Source organism: Rutidosis leptorrhynchoides, chromosome 8 (genome assembly GCF_046630445.1).
Source record: "Rutidosis leptorrhynchoides isolate AG116_Rl617_1_P2 chromosome 8, CSIRO_AGI_Rlap_v1, whole genome shotgun sequence".
Lineage (NCBI taxonomy): Eukaryota > Viridiplantae > Streptophyta > Magnoliopsida > Asterales > Asteraceae > Rutidosis > Rutidosis leptorrhynchoides.
The window spans coordinates 27967460-27978032 of NC_092340.1; the positions used below are offsets into that span (position 1 = coordinate 27967460).

General features: G+C 34.9%; 2 protein-coding genes across 4 annotated transcripts; both read left to right on the forward strand.

Moving 5' to 3' along the window:
* Window positions 1-1573: 1573 nt before the first annotated feature.
* LOC139861375 (dnaJ protein ERDJ2A-like) lies at window positions 1574-6238 on the forward strand. Of its 2 annotated transcripts, XM_071849759.1 has the most exons (11): window positions 1574-1692; window positions 2508-2740; window positions 2845-2940; window positions 3038-3158; window positions 3270-3376; window positions 3621-3838; window positions 3940-4117; window positions 4204-4323; window positions 4417-4503; window positions 4733-4843; window positions 5066-6238. In XM_071849759.1, the coding sequence occupies exons 2-11, from the start codon at window positions 2555-2557 to the stop codon at window positions 5891-5893; spliced, it is 2052 nt and encodes a 683-aa protein (XP_071705860.1). In that variant the 5' UTR covers window positions 1574-1692; window positions 2508-2554; the 3' UTR covers window positions 5894-6238. The 2 variants fall into 2 exon arrangements, with proteins under 2 accessions (XP_071705860.1, XP_071705859.1); XM_071849758.1 differs by lacking the exons at window positions 1574-1692; window positions 2508-2740 and having other exon boundaries at window positions 2846-2940; window positions 5066-6236.
* A 1058-nt stretch (window positions 6239-7296) lies between these two features.
* LOC139862404 (uncharacterized protein At2g39920-like) lies at window positions 7297-10066 on the forward strand. Of its 2 annotated transcripts, none has more exons than XM_071851004.1 (5): window positions 7297-7502; window positions 7836-7932; window positions 8032-8482; window positions 8568-8768; window positions 9480-10066. In XM_071851004.1, the coding sequence occupies exons 2-5, from the start codon at window positions 7863-7865 to the stop codon at window positions 9670-9672; spliced, it is 915 nt and encodes a 304-aa protein (XP_071707105.1). In that variant the 5' UTR covers window positions 7297-7502; window positions 7836-7862; the 3' UTR covers window positions 9673-10066. The 2 variants fall into 2 exon arrangements, with proteins under 2 accessions (XP_071707105.1, XP_071707104.1); XM_071851003.1 differs by having other exon boundaries at window positions 7830-7932; window positions 9480-10065.
* The last annotated feature ends 507 nt before the right edge of the window (window positions 10067-10573 follow it).

Genomic DNA, 10573 nt, shown 5'->3' on the forward strand with positions numbered 1-10573 from the left:
ACGCTCTCTCCACAATCAAAATAATGGCTAGTCGCACGACATCATCATCACTAACCACAAAATCAGCACCATCATATAAAAGCTTTTGGATATCGGTAATTGTAATGTTTGAATTATCTTTACGATTTGGGAAACAACGTCGTCTAATCGGTGGTGTTTCTACATCATAACTTCTGGGAATGTAATGTGCCATGTCCGTGCGACGACTAAACTTAAACCCCGTGATGAGACAAAATTCCCGCCTACTAAATCTAATTTTGAAATTCGGACGGAAACTAAACCATATTTCCTCATCATCAGCAGGGTACTTTTCATCTATTCCTATCGGTCGCTCACTCTTTCTTTGGAGCATTGCATGTACAAGGCCCGGATCATTGCCGGTGTAAGAAAGATCTAGCCAAGGACCAAAACAAGTTCCCCTAAAAATTTTTTGTTGATTCTCAGTCATTGATGCCTTTAGTTGAGGTATAACATTCAGCATATTCTTCATCGTCAACTTCGCCTCAACATATCCCTGAAACAGACAGTTTTTCAGAAAAAAAATACAGGCGCAAGGACGCAAGTCGCACCTTGCGTCTCGTTTATCACACAGGCGCAAGGACGCAAGACGTGCCTTGCGCCAGCTACTACGGACAAACGCAAGGACGCAAGACTTTCCTTGCGCATATACCAGATTCTAGTTTTAAGCCCTAAAACAATCGTGTTCCAGTTTTTATAAAATGTTAGCTTCCAAATACTGTAACTTTAACAAATCTAGCAACATTATAAGTGAGTTTTGCATCACCAAGCTCGTTGAAGCATTTCATCGAACACTTGGTGTGCAACAAAAATTATATATCATTTTCGACATAGAAATGGAGTAATCGAACGGAGATAGTTGAAAGGAAACCCTTACCCGTTCTTGTGACATCTTGATCACGTTTTTTGTCGGTTTTTTTTCTCTTCCTTTTTCTCAATCGTGGTGGTGATGGTGATGCTAATGGAGGCGGTGATGGTAATGGTGGTGAGATGTACTGATGGCGGTGGTGCTGGCGATGGTGGTGGTGGTGATGTGGTGAGTCTCAGAAGAAAGGTCGCAAGGGTAGACGGGTCGCAAGGGGGTCGCAAGTGCAAGGTTCTTTGTAATCGCCGTCGGTCGCAAAGTGGTCGCAAGAGCTGAGTGTCGGGGTGTGTGTGTGTATGTGGTGTCTGATTTCTATATTTGACCTAATTTTTTAACACAAGGACGCAAGGCGCAAGGACGCAAGGCGCAAGGACGCAAGTCGCAAGGTCGCAAGGTCTCTTGCGCCTTGCGCGGGCATTTTGTCAAGTTTTTTTTTTTTGGGTACCAGCTCAGAAAAGTCCAAAAAAATGGGTATTTTGGTGATTGACCCAGAAAGCAGACTTTTTGGGCCATTACTTTCTTGGTTTGGGCCAACACTCCATTATTGGGCCGATAGTCCAAACTCCTATGATAACCAATGGTCCATATACCAAACACCAACTACATTCAAATCGCATGTCCAAACACACCAGTAACGCATCCGTTTAAATAAACATTTTTTTTTCTTCTTTTTCTTTTTACTTATTCACACCCGATTTACATTTACATAAACAGAAGAGAGACGCTCACTGCACAAAAACCTTCGTTCTCTATTTTGACGTTCTTCGCCTAAAATTCAATCCGTGAATTACTCAAATTCATTGTTGTAGGTAAATCGTCATCATATAAAATCCAATTAAATTAATACGCATGTAATTCGCCATTGTTTTTCAAAGCAATTCATCTGTGTAAGTAGTTCATCAACTGTTTAACTGAGGGTTACCAGGGGTTTTAATCTTTCGCACAATTTTTTATCTTATTTTATTCCTCCAAACTGGAGATCGGGGATTAGTTTCAATCGTATTGTTAAATCGAACTCTCGTTTGGCGTATTCAGTTAGATTTATGTTCTATGTTTGATAATTGATGAGCATTTAGGTCTGTATTGTGATTTCCCCAATTTAATTGTTGTTTATATAGAATGTATTGTTTAGATCCATCCTGAATTAGTTTAAGCCTTGATTAGTGTATGTGAATTAATATTATGAATTGTTTGGATTCATTGCAATTAAGCTTATGCGATTTGATTTGTTTTAGCATTGTATATAATTTGGATGCGTGATCATACAACTGCATTTAGATGGTCTACAAGAAATAAAACTATTCCTCATGTTATAAATATTTGTAACTCATAAGTTGTGCTGTATAGTTAGTGTGGTTTTATGTATTGTAACGTTATCTTAAGATAGATTCGTTCACGAAAACAAGGTGTGCGGGTTGGTTCAGTTTGTTGGGAACCATATAGGTTAACTCACTAAAGCATTTATATGCATTATGTTATTACTAAGATTTTATGATCTTACTTATGGTACCTGTATATTGAAGAAATAAAGCTTTGAAAACTCTACTTAATCATTTTATTAAATTTGCAATGTCATGTAATTCGATAATCTGAGTTAACATATTTGTCGCTTTGTTATTTACAGGTGAGTTGACAACTGCATATATATAAGTTTTAAGTTAGAAAATTACAATGGGTGCTTCAGATGAGAATAGTGGACTCTTTTTGATATTTATTTTAACGATGATTGCTATGCCGCTTGTACCGTACACAATCATTAAGCTTTGTCGTGCTGCCTCAAAAAAAGCAAAGAGCATTAATTGCCAGTGTGATGTTTGCTCCCGGTCGGGAAAATACCGCAAATCAATATTTAAAAAGGTATCTTTTACTGATATTGTGATTGTTATTTATTTATTTGATTTTGCAAATACAGTGAAAAAGTAATCAATATTAAGAATTTCTAATCTCGATTGTGTTAACAGATATTAAACTTGTCAACATGGAGTAACTTCACATTGGTGTTTTTATGGATCATTATGGGCGTCCTTGTGTACTATATAAAGAATATAAATCGTGAAGTAAGTAATTTGGTTCTGTAGCTATGTTGATCGCTTTTTTTTAAAATAATTTTTAATTGGGTTTTTCACAATTGGGTGTTTCATGTGATGGATCTAGATTCAAGTATTTGAACCATTTAGTATTCTTGGATTACAACCTGGTGCTTCCGATTCTGAAATAAAGAAGGCGTATAGGAGATTCTCTCTTCAATACCATCCTGATAAAAATCCAGATCCAGGTTGATATTATTTTAAAGTTTCATCCTTTTATTACTGTTACTCAAGAATTTGATTGAACAAATATTTTCATTTACTGATGTTTATTGCACGTATACTGCTTTTTGATCCAGCTGCTCATAAGTATTTTGTGGAGTCGATTGCTAAGGCATATCAGGCACTTACAGATCCAATTTCTCGTGAAAATTATGAGAAATATGGTCATCCAGATGGTCGTCAGGTTGGTTTACTTTTTCATTTTCTTCTTGATTAAAGCTTATTAAAGGTGGAAACTTTAAGTATTTTTCAATCAGTTGGACCTGTTATATCTATATTTAAACCTTTTAGATTACTCTTTTGATTAGTAATTAAATATAACCCATAATAATAACCCATGTACATGGGTCAAAGTTGCATTCTGTAATTTACATCTCAAAAGTATATTAACATTTCAAATATGATTATGACATTGTGTTTTGATTTAGGGTTTTCAAATGGGAATAGCTCTTCCTGAATTTCTGTTGAACATAGAAGGTGCATCTGGTGGAATATTATTGCTATGGATTGTTGGTGTGTGTATTCTATTACCATTGGTTGTGGCTGCTGTATATCTATCCAAATCATCAAAGTATACAGGAAATAACGTTATGCATCAAACACTATCTGCTTATTATCACTTCATGAAACCATCCTTAGCCCCTAGGTATGAACTATGAACTCGTCTTTCAACCTTGACAAGTATACTGCTACTGTATAACTTTATAATAACTTACCTTGGTTTATGTTTGTGACTTGATTTTACAGTAAAATTATGGACGTTCTTGTTAAGGCTGCTGAATACTTGGAGATTCCAGTCCGTAGGTCTGACACCGAACCCCTTCAAAAACTATTTATGTTAGTTAGAAGTGAGTTGAATTTGGACCTTAAGAATATTAAACAAGAACAGGCAAAGTTTTGGAAACAACACCCGGCACTAGTAAAGGTATATTAATATTTATGGAGACTTAAAAGTTATTTGGAGTGCGTTTAGTATTGAACTTAGTATTCCTTTTTTTGGCTTGTTTGCAGACAGAATTGTTGATTCAAGCTCATTTGACCCGTCAAACCGCAACCTTAACCCCAGAGTTACAAAATGACTTCAAACGTGTGGTGGAGCTTGCTCCTCGCCTTCTTGATGAGTTGATGAAGGTACATCTATATCATATATGTATAGAAATCGGAGCATAGTTTTAACCCAAATTTTTGTTCTTTCTAATGTTATTGTATATGTAATGTATATAGATGGCAGTTATACCTCGCACGGCTCAAGGGCATGGCTGGCTAAGGCCTGCGATTGGTGTTGTTGAGCTCTCTCAGTGTATCATCCAGGTAAATCACTCTGCTTTTTGATCTGATTTCATTTTATGCACAGTTTCAGTGCAATTTCATCAAATTAATATGATAATGTTGTTATTTGATGCTCAAATTTTGTGAGGTATACATGATAATAGCTGCATCATTATCTTGCATTTTGCTGGAGCATAAAAGTAGTTCAAATTTTATGACTACAATTTATAAAATTATAATAGTTGTGTGTAAATTTGGGCACTTAATGCAGGCTGTTCCTCTTAGCTCAAGGAAAGCTACTGGAGGATCTTCAGATGGAAATGCACCTTTTTTGCAGCTTCCGCATTTTAACGAGGCTGTAATGAAAAAGATAGCCCGCAAGGTAAAAAAATGTTTGACCCATTTTCTTTGCAGCTAAGTTTTGACCCAACCCATTAATATAAATCATGACCTGGATAAACCCTTTAATTACTTAATGGATCAAATTTGGCACCTCTAATGTACAGTTCATAGTTTGGGTGAAAAAAGACAATATTTTGCATTTTTTTTGGAAGCCAATCTTTTGCAGTTATTTTCATATTACATAATGATGATGATATCGCAGAAATTAAAAACCCTTGAGGAGTTTCGTGACATGACAATCGAGGACCGAGCCGAGTTACTTTCTCAGACTGCTAATTTATCTGCTGCTGAAATTCAAGATGTTGAGTCGGTACTTGAAATGATGCCATCAGTACAAGTCGAAGTCATATGTGGGACCGAAGGTGAAGAGGGTATACAAGAAGGCGATATTGTGACAGCACAATCTTGGGTCACCCTGAAACGGGCCAACGGGTTGACCCGTGCTCTTCCTCACGCCCCATACTACCCGTTCCATAAAGAAGAAAACTGGTGGTTCCTTCTCGCTGATGTCAGCAATAACAATGTCTGGTTTTCACAAAAAGTAAGTTTCATGGATGAAGCGACAGCTGTCACAACTACTTCAAAAGCTATTGAGGAAACAATGGAAGGTTCGGGGGCGAACGCGATGGAAGTTAGTAAGGCGGTTAGAGAAGCGGTTGAAAAGGTTAAAAGTGGGTCCCGGTTTGTGATGGGGAAGTTTCAAGCACCGGGTGAAGGTAATTATAATTTGACTTGTTTTTTGTTGTGTGATTCTTGGCTTGGTTGTGATAAGAAGACTGGAGTCAAAGTCAAAGTTGTGAAACGGACTCGGGCTGGGACCCGTGGTGGGTTCACGGAGGAGGGGCCCGCGTTGGAAGATGGTGTGGATGATGAAGATGAAATTGAAGAAGAGGAGGATGATGAAGATATTGAGAGTGAGTATAGTGAAGATGATGATGATGAAGATAGTAAACCAAATACTAAAAGAGGCGGTCATGTTAACGGTAAAGCGGTTGCATCAAGTTCAGAATCAGGATCAGATGATGAATGAGAACTTTTTTAGGTAGGATTATAAAAAAAAAAATCCTTACAGTAGACTCATCTGGTTGCTAAAGTTTGTAAACTAGGGTTTGAGAACCCAAAATGACAGTTTGGATCTTTAAAACTCACAAAACCTTAAAACTGCAGTGAACCAAGTGGGTACAGGTAGACCCTGTGCCAATTATTGCAAAATGCTGGTTTTTGGCATAGTTAAAAAACATCTTTTAAACAGTCTTTAGTATATGGGTATCTAAATGGCTAAACAAGCAAGAGCTTGTTGCTTCAAGATCAGTTTGCACTTTGCCAAAATGTTGAGTCGTGTATCAATAGATCACAACATCACATGTGAATTATTGACATTAATTGGTGATGGTGATTAGATATAGTTGACAAATTTGAAGTAATTAGGTATGCTAAACTTTTTTAGTTAATCATCACATGTCTTGTAAAGTATCAACCAACATGTCTTTTTCGTTTGTATTTTAAAAATAATGCAATGATGCAAAATCTTGATATCACTAACAAGTTGAATTAATCTTTACAACCAAAATACTATAGCTTATGCTACTCGTATTCTAATTAAATAAATAATTTCCTTTTATTCCATTGCGTTACAAAATTTGAATTATTCCCTAAGTAAAGCTAAATAAACAATTTCATTAGTTTATAAAAATTCAATTAGGCATGTGATAAGCACAATCAATGAATTAAATATTTTCAAAGTTAATGTAAATTGTAATTAATATTTTTGTATAAATGGTAAATGTGTGAGTTTAATAAATTTATTTTATGTTATAAATAGAAATTTTAAGTGTATTTAACTTATGCCCAAGTATGAGTTAGCCAAACACATTTATATAATGCCATATAAAATGAAAAAGGACGGATTCCGCAAGGAACAAATTATCTTAACTGTTACTATCAATTAATATTAGTTTTTATCTATTTTTTATCAATAAAGTAATTATTATTAATTTAATAATAATAATTTTAATTATACTTCCTATTAATTAAGGGGGATGATTCTCACACACACTTTTTTGATCCTCACACACCTATTTTAACTTTTTACTCTTCTAATAATACTCAATTGGTGTGTGAGAATCAAAAAAGTGTGTGTGAGAATCATCCCCCATTAATTAATCATCAATTATCAATATCAATCAATTATATTATATTAAAAAGAAAAGGCCGGTGGCTAGCGGCAACAAAACCATAGGGGCCAATGAGCAGATGGCCACGTCCCAAAAAAATGACCCAAACTCCCACCATCATCCATAACTAACATCTAATATTCCATAATTATATAAAAAATCGAATCTCTATCCAATTACCAGATCCTTCGTGTCATATTCAGGTGTCCATTTCAATATAAATCATAAATCATGAAATAAATACGGAGTACATCATAAATCATAAATAATATGAATGAGGTGAATGGGCGGTCTTTCTTCTTTTCACGTATCCACGTCCAATAAGATTCAAACCAATCTCTAATACAAAAGGAAAGAAAAACCAAACTCCGATTTCATCGTCCATTTTAATGGATATTATTTTATCATCTAACTCAGTTATTCACTCCTGTTTCGGTCATCGAACAGCTTCAATGTCAGTATCTGGTACGGAGTAATATTTTCTTATATCTCTCCCCTGTTTTTCCTTTTTTTAATTAACAATTATATATTGGTGGGGTGGTACTGGAAACAGCTTATGAAATCAAACAAATAACCTTGTTTGAGTGTTGAATCTGTTGACTACATGTGGGTTGACTTGAAATCTCAAGATTCTCACATAAGTTGCTTAAAGATACAAACTTTGATTTGGTATATACTGTTTATGTTTAATGATAGGTGATTTAATGAAAATAAGGTATCTTGATATGTATTATAAACCAGTAGGTTGATTCTTGTGATACTTGAGATTAAGTTCTAAATCTGGTGTGGTAGATATAGATTTTTAAGAGCTAAAGGTTTCTCAAGATGTCAGCTTATGGTCATCAAATGGAGCGCGATCACTCAGCTCGAAGTCTCTCGAGTTCTGAAGGATCTGGTAAGTTCATTTTTTTCTAGTTTTTAGGTGGTCAAAGTTAAAAAGTGTTTAGTTCTAATGTTTGATATATTGAATATTGTTGTTCTTGTGTTGATATAGATATGGGAAGCGAATTTAGAATGGAATCAGTGATCTATATGTCATCATGTGCTGCAACTGTCTTCATTGGTGCACTTGTGATACTTGGGATTTTGTTAATGACCTTGTTAACTACATTAACTGTAATGTTACAATCATGTGAAAGTAGACAAGCCGGACTACTTGAATCTCTAAAATCTGATCATCATCGGTATGATTATTGCAAAGCGGCTGCTTTAAACGCTGAGATTAATAGCTTTGAATCGTATACTTTACCTGAAGTATGCAAGGATGTTGCTATTAAGTACATTAAAGAAGGTCATTACATGAGAGACTTAAATAATTCGGTGTCATTAGTTGAGAATTACTTCAATAAAATTAAGCCTGATGATGGTGGTCATGATGTGGTGTTAATGGACATAGATGACATCCTTTCAACCGACACTTTGCATAGCAACCCATTGTTGTACGGGTAAATTTCACATCTATTTATCGTCACTTTACAAAAAAGGAGTCAAGAAATGTAATGGACTAATGAGTTAATCTTTATTGTGTAGATACAATCGATACGGTTGTGATGATTGTGTTAGAGAGGCAAAACATATGAAACATGTTTTCTTGATTGAGTTATACATAAAACTTCAATCTAGTGGGTGGCCAATGATTTTGTTATCGAGGAAACCTGAAAAGCTGCGAGATGCCGCCATTGATGACCTTACATCTGCCGGATGTAGTGGTTGGTCAAAGTTAATCATGAGGTAACGTATACAACACCCTAACAGATTCTGGATTTTTTTTTGGATTAGGGCAAAACGTTATTGAATTGAAAAAACAGTATATAAGAGTTTAAGACATCGAACTTTTAAATATAAATACACCTAAGGTTGTGAAATTCGCTAGTCGGGGAGTATTCGATTGGGAACTTAAAGGGAATAATTGGAAATTCGGTTATTAATTGGATTGAACTTTGTATACTTTGAATAATAAATTCTAAAATTATTTGTGTAGCTATAGAAGAAAACCTTAAACATTAACTTTAACATAATTGTCCAAAATCATAAACATAATCGTTCATTTATTTAAAAGCTCTGATATTCTAATTATAATTCATATTAAAGTGTTGACCAGTTTTGACTTTGGGCGATTTTGACCGACAAATTCGATTTGACCCATTAACCGACATTGACGGATTAATAAAACGTGTTTTATAAAATCGGAACGGTATGTTTTTAGAGAGAAGTAATCGGGATTACTCGGAAGTAATCAGGGTTTTTTACAACAATGAATAAAAAAGAATTGATCGTCGGGGGCGATTGATCCAGTTGCTCTTTTGATCCGCCCCTGCCTGCAACCCAAAGTAATATTTTGGCCTAATGACAATTGAATTGTCTTTAAACCATGTTAAAGTTATTGGTAGCTTGTAGTTTTGCTTTATGGTCAATTGATATCGTTGTTATGATGTACGGCAGATCGAAAGAGGAGATGAAAATGGATAGTCGTGATTACTTTTCCAGACGAAAAATGAGTATTCAAGCGGACGGTTACCACATTCAAGCTGTGATTAGTAGCTATATGGATCCGTTAGTTGGTACATTTATCAGAACACAAAACTTCAAGCTTCCGAACCCTCTTACTGTTGTTCCAGCTAGAAGCATTGTATAAGTTTTTTGTGGATATTTGTTTATTTTTGTTTGTATATAAGATGCAGACCACACTCATTTGGATTGATTTATAAAGAAGGGGCAAGTTGCTGAAATGTCTCTATTTTGAAGGGTTACATCACAATCTTGCTGATTTTTTTAAAAAGTAGGGGACCCACCCATTTCAACAAAATTATAGTGAATGTTAGTAAAATAACCATCTGATCTAGGCAAACAAAGTTCACGATAACTCTCTTTTACTGTATCCATAAGACCAAGTATTGGTTAGAATACACATTGCAATGTAAGTAACGACCTTGAACATATACTGGTTACAAGCCTGAAAAGCAAGAGATATCTCATCTTCGTGCTTTGTATGGTTATAATCTGAAAGGTCATTTAATGGAAAAGCTAGATTTCGGTATTGAAACTGATGAACGTTATTATAAGCCAGGTGACCGTACGTGTATCTTATGCCAAAACTTGTTTAAGCTGTAAATTTGTTCCAATATTCAAAATGTATTGATTTGCAAGTTGTTTGTGTTTGAAACTTTGAATTGTGAACCCAGTTGATGGGTTAGGAAATTACAAGATGATAATTAGAGTACTATATACTATATAGTACCCCTTATGCATTTAAAAAAAAAAAAAAAAAAAAACAGAATAACAATAATGGTGTAAGAATGCTTATAAAATCGTAATTTTCATATTTGTTATTACAGTGTGGAATTTACTATGTATACTAAGATTGGATGTTAGCAGCAAATGTTGATGGTCATTGATCAATTCGATTTGGCTTATTTTTCTGATGAATAAGCGTCGAATCCAATAAGGAATTTCAGAACCTGTATGTCACCATATCTAATGTAGAGAGTATTTGTCAATATAATAAACTAAGATCGTATACTTAGACCGACTCGTAG